The sequence below is a fragment of the Antechinus flavipes genome, chromosome 1 (assembly GCF_016432865.1).
Source record: "Antechinus flavipes isolate AdamAnt ecotype Samford, QLD, Australia chromosome 1, AdamAnt_v2, whole genome shotgun sequence".
In the NCBI taxonomy this organism is placed as follows: domain Eukaryota; kingdom Metazoa; phylum Chordata; class Mammalia; order Dasyuromorphia; family Dasyuridae; genus Antechinus; species Antechinus flavipes.
The window spans coordinates 454,170,648-454,195,682 of NC_067398.1; the positions used below are offsets into that span (position 1 = coordinate 454,170,648).

The 25,035-nt window shown below is 33.5% G+C and overlaps 1 protein-coding gene across 1 annotated transcript in view; it reads right to left on the reverse strand.

Moving 5' to 3' along the window:
* PREX2 (phosphatidylinositol-3,4,5-trisphosphate dependent Rac exchange factor 2) overlaps nucleotides 1–25,035 on the reverse strand; it is a 463,645-nt gene that overhangs the window by 311,237 nt on the left and 127,373 nt on the right. The window contains exon 7 of the mRNA XM_051970075.1: nucleotides 1,904–2,037. Within this exon, the coding sequence (XP_051826035.1) occupies nucleotides 1,904–2,037 (134 nt within the window). The remainder of the gene's footprint in view (nucleotides 1–1,903; nucleotides 2,038–25,035) is intronic.

Genomic DNA, 25,035 nt, shown 5'->3' on the forward strand with positions numbered 1-25,035 from the left:
TTCCTTTAATATCTTTCTCGACTCTTATTGCAGAGGCTAGTGTTTCTAATACAATATTGAATAATAATGGTGATAGTGGGCAACCTTGCTTCACTCCAGATCTTACTGGAAAAGGTTCCAGTTTTTCCCCATTGCATATGATGCTTACTGAAGGTTTTAAATATATGCTCCTGACTATTTTAAGGAAAAGTCCTTTTATTCCTATGCTCTCAAGTGTTTTTATTAGGAATGACTGTTGGATTTTATCAAATGCTTTTTCTGCATCTTACAATTTACTTCTAATTACTTCTCTCTCCTACTTGTCAGTCAGTCAGTAAACATTTATTAAACACTTACTATCTGTCAGTCACCATATTAACCACTGAGGATGCTAAGAAAAGCTAAAGATAATCCCTGCTCTTAAAAAGTTCACTATCAAATAAGGGAAACAAAGTCCAAACAGTTATGTACTATATATATACTGAATAAATAGGAAATAATCAACAGAAAGAAGGAATTATAATTAGGGGCATCTGGAAAGGTTTCTTGGAAGATGGTCTTTTAGGCAGAATTGAAGGAAGCTAGGAAAGCCAGAAGGTAGAGATAATAAAGGCCTTTTAAATATATGATAGTCAGTGAAAATACAAGTATCTTGTGACAATGGGTAATGATGAGATTTCCAAACAGTTCAATTCATTGTTATTTTGAGCCAAAAGAGAAGAAAGCCAAGAATTGCTTTCCAATCATCAACAGTCTCTATCATTATATCTATCATTATCATCATCATCATCATTATTTTGCCATTTTTGTCTTGCCACTGGACTACTATGATTCTGGAAGAGAGAGAAGCTGATGACTGTGCAATTCTGCCTACCTCACTTAAATCTAATTCACATGCATATCAAGACATTACTTTGTGATATGACTGGTCCTCACTGAAAAATAAAGGATAAAAATAACAATAATCTGTCTTTGTAAAACTCTTTTTTTGTGAGGATGATATATTCTGGCTGACAAAACCCCTCATAGTCTATATTCTTCATTGATCAAAATCAAGTCCAGAATAGCAGTTCTCTTCATGGCTTCTACCTCTGAAGAATGAAATTATTATTAAAGAAAGTCACAAATTTAGCTACTACTCTGCTTTTAGCAGAGAATATTCTAGCAAATGTTTGGATAGTTGAATTCCTCCAAAGCCAAACTATCTTTCTTCCATGCCAAGTTTATTTTCTGTTTTTCAAATAGAAATTTGTCCTTTGTCCAGGTGTTCTGTAGTATATGCTTCCAATGACCCTTTCTCTTTCTGATCCAAATGCTTTTTATAACATGTTTCACCACTCAAGATTCTAGATTTTCTCACATAAATCTATTTAGCATATAAGGATTCTCCTCCATATCTATTATCCATTTATTTAACAAAAAAAGCTCAGAAAAGTTCAGGAAGTATGTTATAATTCAATAATCTATTTATTTGACATAATTCAATATGAACATTATTTTCTAATAACTCTACTTTCACCAAATAGGCATTTTTCCCATTAAGGATCTATTTTATCAAATGAAAACATTAAAGTATGGGAGAGTACTAAATTGGAATTTGAAGGAATTAGTTTTGAATTTAGGATTTTAGGAAAATCCTGTGATTTTAGGAAAGCCATCTTTTCCATTCTGGGCCTACATGTAAAATGAGGATGTTGTAGCATATGATCTCAACAATCCCTTTCACACATTACAATCAATGCCCTATAATATAACATTACAAAGAAGGGGTGTACTTTGCCATTATAAAGATAAGGGGCATCTGATGTATAGATTCCATTCAAAATAGAGTGTTTTCAGGAAATCTTCATCAAGTTATGCCATGGTATATATTTAGGGTTTAAAATATAAAATGGATAAATAATTCCAGAAGTGAGCATCTTACCTGTGTTTTCTTTTGCAATATACCAAAAGATTATCAAAAAGAAAAAACACCCGTTCTTGAATATTTCCTGCAGAAATTTTCAGCAAAACCCCATACATTAGCATTTCAGTACAGGTATCTGTGATGTTGGAACCCTAACAAAGAAACAAATAGGGGGAAAATACATTACTAATGAAGAAGTAAAAACTGTCATCCTTCAATACATGAGAGATCTATAACAATCAGTGTGGATGCTCTCCAAATAAAAGCACTTACCAAATGGACTCCTCTCTTAGAACTAAACTGAACTAGATAAATGAGCTTTCTGCTTTCCTTGGCCATATCTAGGTCTTCATTTCATTTTTCAGTCATGGCATCCCCACCAAAATATTAGATTCTATCACCCTAGACTCTTTTTCCCCCTAAGGCAATTGGGGTTAAGTGACTTTCCCAGGGTCACACAGCTAAGAAGTGTTAAGTGTCTGAGACCAGATTATATGAAAGCTTTCAGTTCATTGGGCTCAGATCTAGGCTTCTACCTCATTTTCTGACCATCTTCAAATGAGTACTCTTTCTATACTCTTTCGAAATCCTGCTTTATTTTTAGAGTTGCCCTACTAGAATGTAAGCTCCTTGAAGGCAGGGACTGAATTGCTTGCATGTATATGTACCTTCAGGGGCAACTAAGTAGTACAATGGGTAGAGTACCAGGTCTAGAAACAGGAAGATTCATCTTCATGAGTACAAATATGTACTATCTGTGTGACCCTGGGAAAGTCACAACTCTCTTTGTCTCAGTTTCCTTATCTATAAAATGAGCTGGAAATCAAAATGGCGAACCATGTCTTTGTCAAAAAAATCATAAATGGGGTCACAAGGAGTCAGTCGCAATTGAACAAAAATAACATATGTACTTCCAGCACTCAATATAGTATCTGGCACAAAATAAATTTTAAATAAATGTTCTATAATTCATCCAACTACCTATCAATTCATTTTGATTTGCTTCTCTTTATCTAAAGAATGGTGATAGATTGATGATTTTGGGCTGTGTACTCCATTTCTATCTCTTTATCATTTACATGTTTCTATCGATAAAATAATTTGTTTATCCATTCATTAAAGGATCTATCTACTGAGAAAGACAGATACAAAAACATAAATGTAAAGCAAAAGATAAGTAGATAGATAAATGGATAGCTAGATTATAGAGTAGCTAGCTGCATCAAAAATAAGCAAGCTAACAAATATACCCACAACATAGATAGGCATACATTTACAGATTATTAAAAACTGGCCATTAAAATCTATACCCTAAAACCATATTCTAAAGTCCCAAATTCTGTTAGAATCAACTCTACTCTCACTAAATTACTCCTTTAATCTAATAATTCCTATCATTATTAGGCTTCTAAAGAAAACAAAGAAGATAAAAAATCTAAATGTAATTTTAATGGAGTATCACAGGTAAAGAATGATGAGTTTAGCCAGACCAGGTCTTCTTATGTTGGAAAAGAAAAGGTAACTAATAAAGGAATGCTTATATGTTGGTAAAAGCTAAATTATGATACTTAATTATAATGAACTATGCATAAAACTAGAGAAAATTAGGAAGATTTGTCTGAACTGATATAGAGAACCAAACAGTACTATCAGAAGAATTTATATAATAATAAAAACAATATAAAGAAACATAAATTTTAAATACTTGAGAATTATGATCCATGCTGTAAGCAATTATGATTCTAGAGAGTCAATTTGCAGAATGAGGCAAATATTTTTGGAACTAGCCAAAGAAGGAATTTGCTTTTTTTAAAAAAACATAAAATACTTCTTATGAGAGTTTTTCCCTCGGGGCTTTTTTTTTTATTCAATGGATAGAGTGGGAGAAAAAATGTTTAAGTAAAAAAAATACTATTTTTAAAATACAGCAATTCCCTTAGTTTTATGTATGTTATCCCAGGTATTAATAATATCTCACATTTTATAGTAATATAGTAAATGTTTCCCTCAGTTAAGTTTTAATAGTCCTAAGCACCTCAAGAGATTTGTTGATGATGTGGCAGACAATAGCTTAGAAGAGATCCCTCTTTCACTCCAAGAATTATTAAGAATTGACTCATTATTGCTTTGATTCCTTCTACTGGTTCTAATCTAGTTTTAAAAAAAATTAAAACAAGTTTTTTTTTTTTATCCTTAGCCTCATAATTCTCAGTTTCTCTTGGGGTTCATCAATAATTCCTCTGTGCAGACAAGCCAAATGGTTCCCACATTTCTATTAGTAATTTCTTTTTACACATGAGAAAAGTGCGGGTCTAACATTTTAAGCAATTTACCCTTGTTTCACAAAGCTAATAACTGGCAGAACTAGGATTTGAACCTAGGTGTCTTAACTCTCTAAGGCTAGATGCTTTCTACCACACCACATTGACTTTCTGAATATTTTATGTCCTTCAAACTTGCATTACGTCCTTCACAACACTAGAATAAATTTGACCACTTTCAGAAGGACCATTTTATTCCAGGATCAACTCATAACATATCCTGAAATACTCAATATAGTTTCCACATTGTCTAATTAATTCTCAATTAGTTGTTTATATATCTAGAGAAACTGGCTCACAGTGTTCAGATTTGTCCATAAAATGTAATCCTAATAGTGCTGCTTACAGCATTTCCCTTCATTCAGTGTTTACATTTTAGGCCACACAGATTTTCAGTGTACCTTTCATTCACTAAGATTTAATCTATTCATTATTTTCATGAGTTTAACAGAAGGAAATGATTAAATATGTGAAACCACAGACCTATATATATTAAAAAAAAAACTTATGCATTTTAAGCAATGTTTGGTCAGTACAGACATACCAGCATGAGAACTCCAGGCTAAGACATACTCATGTGATAATTCCTGCTTAAAACATGTCCTTACTTTTCACTCAATAAATGCATTTTAACAATGTCTCAGCAGTATTCTCCTCAGCTCAATGATAGAAGCCACATGTGGCAGTTCACATCCTGAATACTACTTAGATATTTTATTTTTACTAAGTTGGAGTACTAGATGTCATAGGGAAGTCTTTGGCTCTTCCTTCCATGCAGCTGGAGAGGGGCTAATCAGGGTCAGGCTAAGGAGTCTGCAATCCACACAGAAGTCAGTAACACAAAAAAAGGCAGCAGTGAAGGACTCAAAATCCAGGTTTTAGTCCAGGATCAAGATCATCAAAGTCCACACATCAAGGATGTCAGACAGAAGAGTGAATTAGAACAAGAACTGAAACAATCAAGCACATTATGCATATTACAGATGTAGAAAAAACTCTGGGTCCTACAAATCTCCTAAATGGTACAGTCTTGTAGTTACCCCATAGTTACCATTAGCCTCCTGCTATGCTAAGACCTGATATTAATAAGCAATGATATTTGTTATATTTTATCAGTCAAATATTAATTTTACTATAATTTCAAGTCACACTGCAAATAAAACAAGATTAGCTTCAATTTACTAACTTACTATTCCTAGTATCCTTCTAGATTTTTAATCATTCTGAGAAGAAATAACAATTATGGCAGCCTGATATTTCTACATTTAGCTAAAGAAACCATTTTAGTTTTACAGTCAGTGTTTCTGATAAAAGTCTCATTTCTAAAATATATAAAGAACAATGTCAAATTTTAAGAAAACAAGTCATTCCCCAATTGATAAATGATCAAAAAATATAAGCAGACAATTTTCAAATGACAAAATTAAAGCCATTTATATTTATATGAAAAAGGCTCTAAATTACTATTGATTAGAGAAATATAAATTAAAACAACTCTGAGATACCACCCACACTTCTCAGATTGGCCAAGATGACAAGAAAAGATCATGATAAATGTTGAAGATGTGGGAAAACTGGGACACTAATGCATTGTTGGTGAATTGTGAAATGATCCACTTATTCTGAGAACAATCTGGAACTATGCCCAAGGGGCTATCAAACGACACTGAGCAGTGTCGTTACTGGATCTGTATTCCAAGGAAATCATACAGGAGATAAAAAGGACCCATGTGTAGAAAAGTGTATGTAGCAATTCTTTTTGTGGTAGCAAAGAATTAGAAAACAAGGGAATGGCTGAACAAGTTGTGGTATATAAAGGTAGTGGGATATTACTATTCTATGAAAAATGATGAACCAGCTGATTTTAGAAAAGACTGAAAAGGTTTACATGAACTGATGCTGAATAAAACAGGCATAACCAGAAATACATTGTACACAATAACAGCAAGAATTTGTGATGATTAACTGTGAAAGACTTGGTTCTTCTCAGTGGTTCAGTGATCTAAAGCAATCCCAATAGATTTTGGACAGAAAAGGCCATCTGCATCCAAATGCATCCAGGGCATCCAGAAAAAAAGAACTAAATGGACTGAAAATAAATCAACACATGATATATTCACTTCTTTTTTCTATTTTTTTATCTCTCTCATATTCTTTCCATTTTGTGATGATTTTTCTCTCCCAACATAACTCATATAAAGCAATGTACATTAAAATTTTATTTATTATTTATTAAAAGCACAACTTTAAAAAAAAAGGAGCTCCCATTCTAACAGAAGATAATAAATATAAGAGAGTTGCAGGCATAGAGAGATGAAGTCACAGAATTGAATGGAAGGGAGGAAGGAAAAGCTTTGACACAACTTGCCTTTCATCTCTGTATTTTTGTGACAGTGCTATCTCCTGATTCTCCTCCTATCTACCTGACCACTCCTTCTTAGCCTCCTAGGCTGGATCTTCATCCAACTTACTCCTGCCAGAAGTCCCATCTGGCTTTCTTCTGGGATATTTTATCTTCTCCCTTTATACTACTCCACTTGGTGATCTCATCAATTCTCATGGATTCAACCATTATCTCTATGCTGACAATTGTACAGCTCTAATTTCTCTGCTTATAAAACATCTTGAACTTAATGTTTTGTAGACATCTTAAATTCAATATTTATTGAAATTGAACTCACTATTGAAAGTGAGTTCATCCTCCCATTCTCCCAATCAATCAGTCAGGCTGCCAACTTATATCATTATACATCCTCACTCTCTCTAAGCTGCCATATCCAATCTACAGTCAAGGCCTCCTGATTTCACTTGACCATCTCTTGTACACTTCCCTTTCTTTCCTCTGTCACTTCTACCAGTTTGCTGCACATCACACCTAGATGACTGCAAAATACTTCTGACTGTTATCTTTACCACAACTCTTATCTCCACCCTAATCCATCCCCACTTAACTGTCAAACTGATTTTCCCAAAGTGCTTATCTGACAATGTGACCTTCTGAATTCTATGTCCCTCGTTCAGCAAACTTCAGTGGCTCAGGATAATTTTCAGCATAAAAAATAAAATACTCTGCTTGATATCAAAAGCTTTTCATAACCTGACTACCCCACCTTTATCATCTTAATCTTATGTCTTTCACCCCCTATACATTGTGACCCAGGGACACTGTCCTCCTCACACTTCCTCAGACAAGACATTTTATCTCCTAACTTTAAGTATTTTCACTGTTTCATGCATGAATTTCTCACTATTTCTCTAACTTCTTCAAATCTCAAAAAATACTCTTCCACTTCCTATAGGAAGTTTTTTTTAATCCCTCTTAACTGTAGTGTCTAGCTTGTTGATTATTTCCTGTATATGCCTTGTTTTTACATAACATTCTGCAAACTGTCTCTCCCATTAGATTGTAAGCTCCTAAAGATCAGGGACTGTCACCTTTCTTTGTATTCCCAGGACTTAGCATAGCTCCTGGCATGTAGTAGTTAATAAATGTTTTTTGGCTGATTGACTACAGGTCAGGGAGGTTTCTAGGATCATAAATTGAGAGCTTGACGAAAAACTTAGTAGTCATTCAATTTAATCTCCTCGTTCTTCACCTGAAGAAATTTGAGACCTAAAGAGATTAAGTGACATGTGACAAACTTGAATGAAATATAGTGAAAGTCTGAGAATGCCAGAATAAGGTTGTTTCAGTTGACATTCATTATGGAATGGGAACTAATTAATAATTCTATAGTTCCCTACAACAATTATCTTATTATTGCTCACATTGCTTATAATTTGTTTCCATGTCTTTTTGTGTACCATTTCCCTCTTTGATAAGATTATAAATTACACCAGTATAGGATATTCTGTCTTCTATCTCTACTTGTACAACTGAGATTGATAAGACACAAGAAATGAAAAATGGTATTAATTGATGAAAATATCAAAGTTTTTCATTATTATAGCTAGTATAAGAATTTCTATTGTTTTAAAAAAAATAGGCAAAACTAAGTAGATGAGTTTATCCGTGGTTACCAGTTCCAAATTATTTTACCTCTTCACTGGCCATCATCCTCCAATAGGTGAGCTTTCATCTTATCTTGCTCAGATCCAAGGTTCCATTTGATTCTGTGATACCAGCTCTAAATTATGATGACTTTAGTCCTGTCCTCACCTAAAACTTCCAAGGCAAGAGCTTTGAATTCCACCATTGAAACTATTCTTGGTTCTGCTACTTGAGCCTGAGCCCTACCTTGTGCAAAACCAGGCTTTTGCCTTACTTTAAAAAGGACAGCTCCAAATCTATATCACAGCAGACTTTCACTTCTTCCCACTTTGTAGTTCCCCTTTAATTCTTCCCCACACCTCCCTTCATATTAAAATGTAAGCTCCTTGCAAGCCAGAATTATCTTCCTTGGTTGAATTTGCATCCATAGCGCTTAATGCCATGTACATGACCCAGAACACAACAAAAACATAAAGTGTCCATGAGTAAGTTGAGTCATATTGTCAATAATGGGTTATACTACAGAATTGACATAAAATATATTACTATATGATCTGTATGGTCAGAAAAGGAGGAAGTTAAGACAGAGAGATAGAGATAGAGATATAAGATATGTGATTCTAATAAGTTAACAGTTAACATGAGTCCATCTTGAATCATTATTGAAATATTGACCTTCAATGATATTAAGTGATACTCTGTTGATATTAAACTAAATTGTATAACTAGGAATGTATTTTAAAAGTAACAAAAATTAAATGCATAAAAGCTAACAGCCAATTAGCATTTATTAAGTGCCTACTATAATTCTGGCACTTGGCTAAATCCTAGGGGCACAAAGTAAAGCAGAAGGCAGTCCTTGCTTTCAAAGAATTTTCAGTCTAATGAGGGAGACAATATGCAAACAAGTTATGTACACAATAATTTGGGAATAGTCTCTAAGGAAAAGCTGTAACATTAATGGAACATAAATGATGACTAATGTCCTACTGCATATGACTACCTATTCCTATAAGATGAATATTAAAAGTAGCTTCATCTAAGGAATCTATTAATTACCTTTCTGCAATATGGCATTATGTTGCACATGCCATGGGGATAAATAATACACATATTCTCTGCCCTTTAAGAGTTTGTAATCTGAGGTTCACAATACCATGTGGACACATCAGAACACATAACATAGAAAATTCAATCTATACATAATCCTATTTAGGTTAAGGGAGAGTTCTGGGCTCTAAACGTAAATTGCATTTATTTGACTGTATGTATTTTCTATCTCTTAATAGAAAATATATTTATAAGGAAGTGGAGGCCAGAAACTGACTCAATTTTGTCCTCACACCTATCCCTAGTACCTCACACCTATCCCTAGTCTCTAGGTCAGTTACTTGTACAAATAATTGCTTGATAAATAATAAATTAATAAATTGAATTCAATGCAACTATTGTTTATTTAGCAATTGTTTGTGTAAATTGCAGGTAGAACTCAGGACTTATATCCTTTAGGAGATATAAAAAGACAAAACCCCTACCCTCCAGCAGAGCAAGTAAATACTAGGAACTGAAAGCCTGGGTTGATTGGAATAATCTTGCCAAAATATATAAAGCAGAGCACTCAGAATGCTTTCTCAATATTTTGGACTAGTAGAGATAAGTCCTCTGGGCAAAAGGACACCCACCATTAGGAAGATAATCAGAATCGGTATGTTTGCCATTCTCTCTGGGGAAAAAAAACCCCAAAAACTACAGATAATTCTTCCCATGTACCACTTCATCCACGTACCTGAAAACTGAGATGCTTCTCAGCAAAAGTACTTCAAAAAGTTATGTCTTCAACAAAAATAAGTGAGTCTAAGCATTATGAAAGGATTGATTAAAAGATAATCCTTAATTTGGTGCTTTCATATTAGATACATGAGCTCTGCCAGACAGAGTTGTAATCTATTTCAGAACAAAAGGGATGCTTTAGTATGAAGAGGGCCCAGAAAAGTGAGGATAAAAGGAACTCCAGTTGAGGTCATCAAAAAAAAAAAAAAAAAAAAAAACAATGTAAGAGTGTTTTTAGGTAGATGGCCTTAGTTTAAGTCATAAAAGGAAAAGAAAGCAAAAATCTGCCATAACAGAAACTCCAATTGGATGTATCAATACATTATTGTATAAAGAAAATAGTGCAGAATTTTAAGTCAAATGATTCAGTCAGTATCATGACTTTATCACCTACTGCCTATGTGATCTTAAATCAGTTCACCTCCCTGGGTTTCAGTTCCCTCTCATCTAAAATTAGAGAGAAGAACCAGTGACTGACTTCCTAATGCATTGACGGTGAAGTTGAGAACTAATCCAACCATTACAGTGAGCAATTTGGAACTATGACAAAAGGTTTATCAAACTGTGCATACTCTTTGATCCAACAATGTCTCTACTTGGTCTGTATCACAAAGAGATAATAAAAGAAGGGGAAGGACCCACATGTGCAAAAACGTTTCTCGTGGGAAAGAATTGGAAATTGAGTGGATGCCCATCAGTTGAGGAATGGCAGAATATGTTATGGTACATGAATGTAATGGAATATTACTGTGCTATAAAAAATGAACAGGCTGATTTCAAAAAAACTTGGAAAGACATACGTGAACTGATGCAAGAGAACATTGTATACAATAACTGCAGATTATGTGATAGTCAACTCTGATGGATTTGGCTCTTATCAATAATGAGGTGATTCAAGGCAATTCCAATAGATTTGTGATGGAAAGTACCATCTGCATCCAGAGAGAGAACTATACAGACTGGATCAAAACATATAATTTTCACCTTATTGTTGTTGTTTGCTTGCTTGATGTTTTTTTCTTTCTTTCTCATTCTCTACCCTTTGATCTGTTTTTAATTGTGCAGCCTAGCAAATGTGGAAATTTGTTTAGAAGAATTGCATATGTTTTTTTTTTTCATGCAGAATGATCTCTAGTTTATTAATTATTTCTTCTTCTAGAATATTTGTACAAAGAATATCCATGGGAAGAAGTAGCAATATTGTCATCATTATTTTTACTTATGTTGAACTTTGCAACTTGTTTCACAAACCTCAACTTTTTATTAATTCTTATGCTTTATGTATAGAAAGGTAATTTATATCTTTGAGGCATGAAAATGAATTTTAACAACATTAACAATGTGTGTCAAAAGAACAGAAAGACCTCAAATTACTGGATCTAAATAATTTAAATAATATCTAAGACCAAAAAAGCAAAGACTTCAAAAAGTATAAAACAGATTTAAAAGTGAAGTATTAAATAAAAATTCCTGATTTCATATTTTTCTTCTTTAATCATCCAACCATATTTCTGAAAATGTCTTATATATTCAATAAAGGATAAAGGTTAAGCCAGAGATCTCTAGGAAATAAGAAAATAAGAGTTTAGGGAGGGGGGGCAGAATCAGAAGATGATACCAAGAAAGATACAGATTCTATCCAAAGAGATACATAGATGTGATGAGATATATCTAAAGGCTTTATGAAGTCTTATCAGTTACAGTAATTTTTTTTAAAAAGTCATGCAGAAACAGCTTAGCTTATAAGTTTGTTTTGTCATTAAAAATGTCTCTTGAATGAAGTATTGCATCTTTGTGATCTTGTCCTGATGAACCATAACTTCTAGCACTAATCATATATGCTCAGTAGTACAAAAGTGCCTGGACCTGTCTTGGGTACTTGTTTCCCCATCAACTCCAATCCGATGATTGATTAATGATTGATGATTTACAATCACTTCATTAGGACAGACTCCAGGAAGCAGAAGCAAAATTGAAAGTTAGACTCTGTCTCTTGGAAGGACCTGCCAGGTAGGCAGGTGGGCCTACCAGGGAAGAATATAATTCTAGGAATTTCATTGATAGAGTGGAAGGATATTTCTGCACTGAGGCAGGAATTTTAGAAATGGGAGCCAACAACAGCATTCTAACAGTGATAAAATGGCATAGGCCATACTTGACCAAATGAAGGAATTCCGGAAAGAGCAGTTGCTAAAACCAAGGAGTACCACTGGCCAGAATCATGTTGTGGAAAAACAAATGCAAACTGTGCCTTTCTCTGGTATTGCAAGTTATGCATAATGGTATAGGAAAGGACATTAATTGCTTTGCAACCTCAAATGTTTCCTTCCTCTTTGAAATGTAGAGAGAGACACTACTGAAAGTCGTAGTATAAGTTTGAAAGATTCCTGGGAAGTGAACCTCATTCTAGAGAGAAAGTTGACTCTATACAACTTAAGTGCAAGTCATAAAGAATTTTTTTAAATTGAATTTTATAAAAAGCCCTCCTATTGATATCATTTTGTCCTTAGAACTTGTGTCCTAATCAATGAATTATAATGAAATACATGTAGTCACTACATATAAAAATATAATAGGGCCGTGGGACTGGTGTCAGGAAGGCCTAAGTATAAATTTGGTTTCAGGCTGTTACTAGCTGTGTGTTTTTTGGAAAATGACCTAACCTCTGTTTCCCTCAGTTCTTTCAATTGTAAAATGCAAACAATAACATCACATACTTCATACAGTAATTGTGAGGTTCACATGAAATAGTATTTCTAAAATTGTTAGCATAGTGCCTGGCACATAAGAAGCTCCATATAAATGCTTAAGGAATTGCATATGTTTAACATATATCAGATCATTTGCTATCTAGGGGAGGGAATGGAGAAGAGAAGGAGAAAAAGGAATGTTGAAAGATCTCTTTGCATGTATTTGGAAAAATAAAATACTATTAAGGAATAAAAGAAGAAAAACTAGTGACCACTAAAGTTCCCTCCAAAATCCCAGTTTTACAAAGCATTTTACTTATGTTTCTTGCAATAGCACTATGAGGCATAAACTATTCATAAATTCCTTTTAAAAATAGGAATCTGAGACTGAGAGAGGTTAGGTGATTTTCTGAGGAATCCAAAGCTGATAAGTCTCTGAGGAAGGATATGAACTCATATCATCCTAACTCCATGCCCACTATGCTATTCACTATGCCACTCAGCTTCTAGACCTCAAGCTACTGAAAATTGAATGGAAAAGGCTAAAAGATTTTAAAAGGCTGAGAAAAATAGATACATATATAGTTATTTAGCAAATCCACCTCTTATACAGGCAGAAAAGTGCTCACAGATTTTTTTGTAAGTAGTAATGAATAAGAATTATACTTTAAAGGAAAGTGAACCAAAAAACACAAATGTAAACACAAGGCAGGAAAATTAAATATGTAGATTCCCTAGGGATAATGTAACAACAGTAAGAAATAGCAGAATGAATGAAAAGATAAATGAAACATTTAAAAGATACTAGAATGGAAGACATAACTCAAAAGAAAAAAATATGATTAACAAGAGAGAAAAGAATTTGATGAATAACAGAGGCTCTTTCCAAAGTAGTAAAATCTTTAACTAAAATTATGACAAAAATAAGAACTACAGCATTTTTGAAAATCAATTGTGATGAAGTTGGATTTATACCAGATGAAACAGACTAGACCTGGATCAGGCTGGAGCAGAACCTCAGCACAAATGAAATGAGACATATGTAGTTTTTTTTAAAAATGTCACAATAGCAAAATACATTCATTTGAGGGAAAGGCTATTCATCAAGGAACAAAAAGATATAAATAACAAATGTTGGAGGGGCTCTAGAAAGACAAACAAACCAATAAACTATTGGTGGAGCTCTGAGTGGTCTAACTACAATGGAAAGTGATCTGAAAGTGTGCTAAAAAGATCATTTAAATATCTATATGTCTTGATGATCCCACTGCTCAGCATATATCCCAAGGAGCTTAGAGACCAAGAAAGACACCACATATAGAAAAACATTTAAAGCAGCTTTTGTATATTTACAAAGAACTAGAAGAAAATTAGAAAACAATTGATTGGAAGAAGACTAAACAAATTGTGGTACAGAATATTACAGTGCCATAAGAAATGATGAATATGAATACAAAGACTTGTAAAAAAAGACTTTTATAAAATTATGTAAAGTGAACCATGAAAAGCAGTACAATGACCATAAGGATATAAAAAGAAATTATCAAAATAATCAAAACTAAATGTCATGTAATTATAATCACCAGGCTGGGCCCCAAGTAAGAATTAAGAGAATGTAACTCTTTCTCTTCTTCAGAAATATAGTGACTATGTATGTGGAGCACTGAATATGCTCCCAGGTTCAGTTGATCAATTTTTCTTAATTTATTTAGTCCTTATTAAAATTCCCTGCTTGATGGTGTGTCTCTTATGAGATGGTATGCAGAAGGGATTTGTTAGAAATGAAAGAGCCATATATTTTTTTAAATGTCATTAAATGAAACACATTAGAGGGATCATAATCACAAACTTCAAGAGACCTCAAAGATCAACCTTTCCAGCCACTTCATTTTATACATGAAGAAATTGGGGACCAAGGAGAGTGAGTGACTTGCCTAAAGTATTAGAAACTCTGAAAAAAAATTAATGATACATTTGGAAATAAGAAAGTAGAGAAGTAGAAAAATTTAAAAGAAAAAATAAGTATAAAAGAATTCATACATTTATATTTATAACACAGAAAACACAAAAAAACAAAAGCCATTCATAAAATTGTAAGCCATTTTAGATATCTGGGGCAGAACCAAGATGGCAGAGTAGAGAGAACACTCAGCTGAGCTCTCCCAAAATTCATCTCCAAACTTTAAAGTAAGACCTCGGTTCAAATTCTGATGGGGAAAAGTCAACAAAATGTCATAATGAAACATTGTTTTAGCCTAAGACAACTCGAGACATAAGAAGTAGAGATCTTAACATGGAGTTAAGGCTCACCGGAGCCATAATGGATGAAACTCCAGTGGTGGGACTAGGTAGTAGAAAGAGAAACAGTAAAAGTTTTAGGATCACTGAAGCCAGAGGCAGTAAGAAGACCTGGCAAATGGTCAGAAAGGGATTGCATGGGACCTCTATATCAGCAATGATACAAGATCAGAAAGTGTTAGACAAATCTACTTATACCCTTTATTCATCTTAGTTCAAGAGATGAGAAAAACTGTTGTGGTTAAAAGATAGTGAGAACTCTGAGGAGCAGTATCACTTTAGGTCACAAAGGTTCAAGGACCATGAATAACAACACTTGTTTCTAGTTCCAAGGAAAGAGGGGACCAGGAAAGCAGTATCAATTGCAATTCTAAAGGATCAGGGGCAAATATTGGATAAGAACTAGAATTCTAGAAGGAGGGTGGGGGCAACAATGCTCCCTAGATCACACCAACTTAAAAGAAATAGAAACTTTCAACCCCCTAAAACTAGCTCTAAAAACAGCATTGTGAAAAGGCTAAAGTTTGAGACAGCTCCCTTCCTCACTTCTGTTGGGAACAGAGCCAAGTTTAAGATAAAATTCAAAAATCAAGAAATAGGCTAGAAAAAAGATAATACCAAAAAAAAATGATCATAAAAATTTACTATGTTAACACGAAAGATCAAGATACAAACTCAAAAGGAGACATTGAAAGAAAACAGCTACAAGCAAAATCTCAAAGGGGAAAAATGTGAATTGGACTAAAGCCCAAAAAGAATTCCTGGAAGAACTTAAAAATGCTTTTGCATATCACAAAAGGGTGGTAGAAAAAAATTAAGTAAACAAATGAGAGCAAAGAAAGAAAATTATGAAAAGACAATTTACACCTTGAGGATAGTGTCACAAAATGCTAAGGAAAAAAGCACTTTAAAGATTATTCTAATAGAAAAAGTACAAAAATTCAGTGATGCAAATTTGCTAAAGAATTACTGACCAAATGGTGAGGGTGGGGGAAATGCAGAAGGGACTACAAAAGTTCACTGAAAAAAATAAGTGTTTAGAAGATAGAGCCAAGATGGCAGAATAAAAGCCAGGAAGTCAGTCAACCTCTCCCCCAAACCATTCCAAATTTCTTTAAATAATTATTCTAAACAATTTTCAAAGCATCAGAATACCCCCCAAAACATAATACAACATTTTCCACCTGAATGCAACTTATAAGGTCAGCAGAAAAGGTCTGTGACACCAGGATAGGAGTCTAGCATGCATTGTGAGTGCAAACTGTGCCAGTGTAGCTCTGGCCCCAGCCCCAATCCCAGCCCCACCCTGTCCAGCCCCAGACTCAGCCCCAAACTCAATCTCAGCTCTAACACTGCCTTGGCCCCAGCCTCAGTGAGGGATCTTTGAATCAGCATCAGTGCTAAAGGCTTCAGGACCTCTTTCCCCTGAATCACCAGGGAGGACTTGGAAGTGGAGAGGGTCAGTAGCACCAGGGTGGTGATCCAGCATGTAGTTCCAGTGCAACCTGGTCCCCAGTGCAGCTCCAATCCCATACCTGGCCCTCGTGTCAACAAAGTAAGACTTTGTTGCTTTAACACAGTATATCTTACAGCTACAGGGACACTCCAGAGCAGAACAATTCCAGAGCAGAAAAGTATATTTATGGTCAGTTTCCTAGAAGGATCTCTGAAAAGAGCTGCACAGAACCTCTAAAGCTTGGGATAATGCACACTTTACCCTGGAAACTGAGCCCTACTTTAACAAAGAGTTACAAGTCAAATAGTAGGCCAGGAAAATGAGCAGACAACAGAAAAAGTTTATAACTTTTGAAAGTTATTATGGTGACAAAGAAGAGAAAAACATTCAGAAGAGGATAACAAAGTCAAAGCTCTTACATCAAAAGCCTCCAAGAAAAATAAGGAGTACTCAACAGGGATTTTGAAAGTCAAGTAAGAGAGACAGAGGGAAAATTAGGAAAAGAAGTGAGAGCAATGCAAAAAGAAATTCAAAAAGCTAATGGAAAGAAAATTAGAATTGAGTGGAAGGATTCTGGGAAGATGGTGGAGTACGTTGATAAATTTCAGGCCCTTCCAATTTCCCCCACAAAGAAAACAAATTTGTGCCTTATGGCAAACATAGACGGGTGAAAAATTAAGAAGATTAGAGCTGAACAGGAGTTCTCCAGATACAATTGGAGAAGATCTGAAGAAAGAGCACAGGCTGGGGATAAAGCTGTCTGAAGTGCAAACATCTCCAGGCTGGCTCACAGAAAAATCAAGTGGGGTCCCTTTGGGATAGTTGATTGTGACTGGAGTTCAGCAGGAACCATAAATTTTCACTTTCCAGACTGTTGAGTCAGGGTGTGAATCTGGGAAGAGGAAGTAAACCTCCAATGACTGGGAATGCCAATTCCAGCTGTGCTGTAGAGACTTCATCCTAGGCAAGAAGGACCAGCACCAGGGGAGCTCAGAAGCAACTGGGCTGTGGGTACACTGCTGGCTGTGGGTACTTGCAGGAGGATCTAGCTTTTGGTTTGGGGTTCCTGGTCAGAGGGGAGAGTTGAAGGGAGTTTTGAGGCACCATCCCCCCCGCAATTAGAGGTACTTACACTAATATCTCTTATTTTAAAAAATGAACTGGCAAAGAAGAAGAATCCCAATACTGAAATATATTATAGGAACAGGGAAGACCAAGGTTCATCTTCAGGGCAGGACACTGAAGTAAAAAAAGCTTCTACCCCAAAGAGTAATGTGCAATAGCTCCCTGTCAAAAGAGAATTTATAGAACTCAAAAAAGAATTTAAAAATCAAACGAGAGACACTGAGGAAAAACTAAAAAACTAAAAATAAAAACCATCCAAGAAAAACAAGAAAATTATGAAATAAAAGTTAACCAATTAGAAAAAGAAATACAGTCTCAAAGATGAAAATAACTTTTTGAAAAAATTGAACAAGAAGAAGCCAGTGAGGCTATGAGGCAAAATAATAATAATAACAAAATAGATTATAAAGAATGAGAAAACAGAACAGAATTTGAAATATCTAATAAGAAAAATGACAGGTCTGGAGAAAAAAATCAAGAAAATTAAATATAAGAACAATTGGACTACCAGAAAATTGTGACCAAAAAGAGAATTTTGATACACTAATACAGGAAATAATCCAAGAAAATTGTTCTAGAGTGATAGAACATGAGAGGAAAGTAGAAATAGAAAAAAATAATAAATCACTACCTCAAATAGATCTTTTGTGGAAAACACACAGGAATATTATTGCCAAATTTCAAAAAACCCCAGATCAAAGAGAAATTTTTGCAAGAGAGAAGAAAAAAAATTCAAATATGCTGGAGCTATAATTAAAAATGTACAAAACTTATCAGCAGTCACAATAAAAGACCATGGGTCTTGGAATCATATCTAGCAACAATCAAAAGAACTAGGCCTATGGCCAAAAATAACATATCTAGCAAAATTAGCTACAATTTTGAATGAGAAAAAATGAACCTTCAATGAACTTGCAGACTTTTCTATCAACCAAACCCAAACTTAATAGAAAATTTAACATATAAGAGCCAATATCAAAAATCAATTTCAAGGAACTCAAAATGGACAAATTGTTATGTTTTTTCTACATGGAAAATGTATAACATGTTTAAAATCAACATTAACAACAGGACAGCTCAAAAGAAAGAATGAGGCAAATGAGTATAGAGAAAGAACAGACACAGAGGCATTAGAGGGGAAGAAGGGAGGATTCATTGTTATGAAAACCTACTCACATTGGGAATGGGTTCAATAGGCAATACTACATATATCTCATGAAGGGTACAGTACCTTCCAAAATCTATAAAGAAATAAGGGAGGAAGAATGGGCAGTTGGGGAAGCAAAAGGTGAGGGAAGAAAACAAGGGAGGGATCTGTGGTTGGAGGGAGATTAAGTAATAGTAAAGCAAGTTATGCAACATAATTTAATTAAAGAGTCAGCAGGGATAAGAAAGACATGTGTATGTATGTAGAATGTATGTGTGTGAATGTATGTATATATCTACATATATGTATGTATGTGTATATATCTACATATGTATGTAGATATATACACATATATAAATCTTTTTCTTTTCTTGCTATAGCTTGCTAGAGAGCAATGGTGGGGATGAAAGGGGAAAAAAGATTAAAGTAAATAAGGGGCACAACAGAGAACCACAGAACAATTTACAAGGAAATAAAGAAATAATGGATATTCATTAATATAATTTCTTCTATTAATAAATATACTTTCTTGATCTGGTAATTTGTTGTATATATTTTGAATCCCCCTGATGTTCTGCTAGGCACATGACAATGTTCTCTTTTATTTTGCTTTATTTTGTTTTGTATTCCTATTCTGTTATTCTTTTTTTTCTAATTCTGTTGTAAAAAAATAAAATTAGAGGCCCCAGATATTTCTTTACATATTAGATTTGAACAAGTAAAGACGAATGGTTCTGAGACATCAAGAAAAAATAAAACAAAGTCAAAATAAAAAAAAAAAGAAAATGTGAATTACTGCATCAGAAATGAACTGATCTGAAAAAATAAATTGAGCAGAGATAATGTAAGATTTATTGAACTACTTGAAAGCCATCATGAAAGAAAGAGCATAGCAATCATATTTCAAGAAATTATCAATAGAAAACTGCTCCAATATGCAATAAAATACAGGGTAAAATAGACATTGAAAAAATTAATTGGCCACTATCTAATAGAGATTTCAAAATAAAAATTCCCAAAAATATTATGACCGAGTTCCAGAGCTCCTAAGTGAAAGAGAAAATACTTCAAGCAGCTAGAAAGAAAAAAAAATCTGAATGCCAATGAGGCATAGCAAGAAGCACATAAGTTTTAAGAGATACCACAGAAGACTTGAAATACAATATTGCAGAAAGCAAAAGAGCTGAAATTACAAACAAAAGTACCCTACCCAGCAAAGCTGAATATAATTTTTCAAAGAAAAAATAAATGTTTAAGGAAATAAGAGACTTTCAACCATTCCTGACAAAAAGGCCAAAAATAAATTGAAATTTTACTTTAAACTACAAGATTAAAGAGAAGTATAAAAAGGTAAACATAAAAAAAAATGCCATATTGCTTACATTTCTACAAGGGAAAATGATACAAGTATTTTATAAGAACTTCATCATAGAAAGAAGGTGCAGGAGTGAGTTGATTTTGTTGAGATGACATAAGAAATATAGATAAACAAGAAAGATATGCACTAAAAGAAGATGAGAAGGGAGGAGAATGAAAGAAATTATTCATATTAAAAAAATCTCATAACAAAAAAAAACCTTTTTTTGGAACAAACAATGTTTGAAAATCGCATTTAAAACTGGCTCAAAAAGGTTTATGTGACAAGATTAGAAGGGAAGCAACAAACTAGGGAAACTGTATAAACATGTACACATGTATTGTTTTTAAGATATACTTTAACATGTTTAAGATATATGAAACTGCCTGCCATCTAGGGGAGTGGAGGGAAGGAAGGGAAAAGTTGTAACAGAAGAGATTGCAAGGGTAAATGTTGAAAAATTACCCATGTATATGTTCTGTCAATAAAAAGCTACAATAATAATTTTAAAAAAAGAATTCAAGCAATTTCCCAGTTGACAGTTTTCATGTGAAGAAATTGAAATCATTTCTAGTCATATTAAAATGTGCTCTAAATTACTATTGATCAGAGAAATGCAAATTAAGACAAATCTGAGGTACTATCACATACCTCTCAGATTGAGTAAGATGACAGGAAAAGAATGAATGTTTGAGGGGATGTGGGAAAACTGGGACACTAATACATTGTTGGTGGAGTTGTGAAGTGATTCAACCTTTCTGGAGAGCATTTTGGAACTATGTCCAAAGAGCTATCAAACTACATAACCTTGATCCAGAAGAGTTTCTACTAAGGTTTGTATCCCTAAGAAATCATAAAGGAGAGAAAGGGACCCACATGTACAAAAATGTTTGTGACAGCCAGCCTTTTTTGTAGTATCAAGAAACTGGAAACTGAGTGGATGCCATCAATTGGAGAATGGCTGAATAAATTATGGAATATGAATGCTATGGAATACTATTGTTCTGTAAGAAATGACCAGGCAGGATGATTTCAGAGAAGCTTGGGGAGACCTACATAAACTGAAACAAAGTGAAATGAGCAGAACCAGGAAATCATTATACACAGCAACAAGACTATATATATGATGATCAATTCTGATGGACATAGCTCTCTTCAATATTGAGATGATTCAAACCAGTTCCATTTTGCAGTGATGAAGAGAACCATCTACATGCAGAAAGAGAACCATGGGAACAGAGAATAGAACACAACATAGTATTCTTACTCTCTCTGTTATTTGCTTGTATTGCATTGAATGTTATGGAATATTGTTGTTTTATAAGAAACGATCAGCAGGATGATTTGGAAGAGGCCTGGAGAAACTTACATGAATTGATTGATGCTAAATGAAATGAGCAGAACCAGGAAACCACCATACACAGCAACAAACTTATACAAAGATTAATTCTGATGGACTTGGCTCTTTTCAACAATGAGATGATTGAGTCCAGCTCCAATAATCTTGTGATATAAAAAAAGCCATCTAAAGAGAACTGTGGAAACTGAGTGTGTATCACAACATAGCATTTTCACTGTTTTTGTTGTTATTTGTTTGCATTTCATTTTCTTTCTCATTTTTCCCACTTTTGGTCTGATTTTTCTTGTGCAGCATGAAAATTGTGGAAATATATATATATATAGAAGAATTTCACATATTTAACATATCAGATTACTTGCCACCTAGGGAAGGGGGTGGAGGAAAGGGAGAAAAAGTCGGATCACAAGGTTTTGCTAGAGTTGATGTTGAAAAATTATCCATGCACATGTTTTGAAAATAAAAGGCTTTAATAAAAAGAACAATTAAAATTTTAAAAAGGTTATATGTATGTAAGCACATATATATCTTGTGTATATATGTATATGTATATACAATGTGTATATATATATATGTATAATACACATATATGTATGAATATATATATAACTGGTAATAAACATTTTCTTACAAAACTACGAAGTATAAGGGGAAGGTGATAAGAAAAGGGATAATAAAAGAAAGAACTTTTTTAAGGTAATGGTCAGATGCAAAACAGACTTTAGAGAAGGGATAGGATAAAAAAAGAGTTAAAGAATGACAAAAAAGAATATAGAATAAAAAGAAATGAAGAAATAATAATCTTAACTGAGAATGTAAATGGGATGAACTAACTCATAAAACAGAAGTGGAGAACAGAATGGATTAGAACCAGAATCCCAGGAATAGTTCTTTACAGGAAACATACTTAAAAAAAAAAAAAAGACATACAGAGTTGAAATAAAAGTCAGTCACAGAATTTATTCCTCAGTTGACATGAGAAAATCAGAGGTAGCAATCATAATCTTAGACAAAACCAAAGAAAAAATGAAAATATGAACAAAATATTAATAAAAATGATAGCCAGGTAAAATGCATGGTATAGCACCCAAATTCTTAAAAGAAAAACTAAATGAATTATAGGAGGAAATGGCTAGTAAAATTATATTAGTGGGGAAGTTCAACTTTTCCTACTGAGATATATATATATATATCCATAAAATAAATAATAAAGAAGTCAGGAAGATGAATAGCATCTTAGAAAAGTTAGCTATAATAGATCTCTTGAGAAAACTGAATGGAAATAAAACGGGTATACCTGTCTTCTCAGATGTAAATGCAATCTTCACAAAATTTTCAATGTACTAGGGCATAAAAACTTCACAATATAATCCAGAAAAGCAGAAATGTTAAATGTATCCTTTAGAGGCCAAAATGCAATAAAAATTACATTCAGCATAGGGTCTGTGGTAGTCTAGATTAAAAATTAATTGGAAACTAGAGAATTATAAATTCTTAGGGAATTAATAAGGGAGTCAAAGAAGGAATCATAAAAACAATTAATAATTTCATTAAAGATTACAATGAGATAACATACCAAAATTTGTGGAATGCAGACAAAACTGTACTCGGAAATTTTATATCTTTAAATGCATACATCAATAAAAGAAAGAGCAGATCAACAAAGTGGGTATATGCAAGTTAAAAAAAAAACTAGAAAAAGAACAAAATAAAAACTTCCAATTAAACATCTCTAGGAGCTTTTTCTTAAAGCCAATTCAAAAAATAAGCCATTGGCTAATTTGATTTTTAAAAAATAGACAATAACCAAATTACCAGTATCAAATCTGAAAATAGTAAACTCATCATAAGTGAAATAAAGAAGAAAGTTTCAGAAGAAAATAAAACTATCAACAGTCATATAAAAATATAGTCTAGTAATTAATGAAATGCATATCAAAACAACTGAGGCAAGAAATCTTAAAGAAGGGAAAGGGACCTGTATGTGCACGAATGTTTGTGGCAGCCCTCTTTGTAGTAGCCAGAAATTGGAAACTGAGTGGATGCCCATCAATTGAAGAATGGTTGAATAAATTGTGGTATATGAATATTGTGGAATAATATTGTTCAGTAGAAAATGACCAGCAGGATGATTTCAAAAAGGCCTGGAGAGACTTACATGAACTGATGCTGAGTGAAATGAGAAGGACCAGGAAATCATTACACACTTCAACAACAATATTATATGATGATCAATTCTGATGGACTTGGCCATTTCCAGCAAAGAGATGAACCAAATCAATTCCAATAGAGCAGTAATGAATTGAACCAGCTACACCCAACAAAAGAACTCTGAGAGATGACTATGAACCATTACATAGAATTCCCAATCCCTATATTTTTGTCCGCCTGCATTTTTGATTTCCTTCACAGGCTAATAGTACACTATTTCAAAGCCCGATTCTTTTTGTACAGCAAAATAACTGTTAGGACATGTATACTTGTATTGTATTTAATTTATACTTTAATGTATTTAACATGCATTGGTCAACCTGTCATGGGGGGGAAGGAGGGGAAAAAAAGGCTTGGCAATTGTCAATGCTGTAACATTACCCATGTATATAACTTGTAGATAAAAAGCTATAATAAAAAAAATAAATAAATAAAAAATGTAAGGGCACCTAAGTGACTCAGTGAATAGTGTCCCAAGCCTGAAAGGCAGGAAGATGATCTTCCCGAGTTCAAACTGAGCCTCAGACACTTAATAGCTGTGTGACTTTGGTCAAGTCATTTAACTCTTTTTGCCTCATCTATAAAATGAACTAGAGAAGAAAATGGCAAACCATTCTAGTATCTTTGCCAAGAAAACACTAAAATGAGGTCCCAGTGTCAAATATGACTGAAATTGAACAATAGCAACAGCAACAAAGAAAAAATGAAAATGAATATATCATGAGAAGATTTATAAGAACTAAAAGTAGAAATGTTTTGCTGAACTGAACAAATAGAAGCAAACATTTTGTCTTGAGTTTTTTACACAATAACCATTTCTCATCATACCTCAGATATCTCCTCTCTAATATAGAAAAACATTTCATCAAAGTCAAGCAAATAGGGTGACAATACTAAATGCAATATTGGTATCATATCCATAGTATTCTCTCTCTCAACTCTGACTTGCCCCTGAGGAGGGAGGCATGATTCATCATCTGTACCTTGGAACCAATATTATTCAGTGTAGGTAATCTGTGTTAAGTTGCCTTTAGTATTGTGATCATTTACATTATTGTAGTTGTGTATATTATTCTGAATTGGGCTTTTTCTATTCTGTCCTAGTTTATATGAAACTCATTTTTTCTTCATTTTGTATAACCCATAATATTCCATTACATTCATTCAATTTGTTCAATCACTCTTCAATGGATAACTACCTATTCCAGTTTTTTTTTATCACAGTGTTGCCAATTATTGTAACAAATGAATTGTCTTTGATGATTTTCTTTTAGGTATATTCCTTTCAGGTAATATTTCTGGATCTAAAAAGCATTATAATTTGTATAATAAATTTGATTTACAACATAAAAAAACAACTGAGGCAC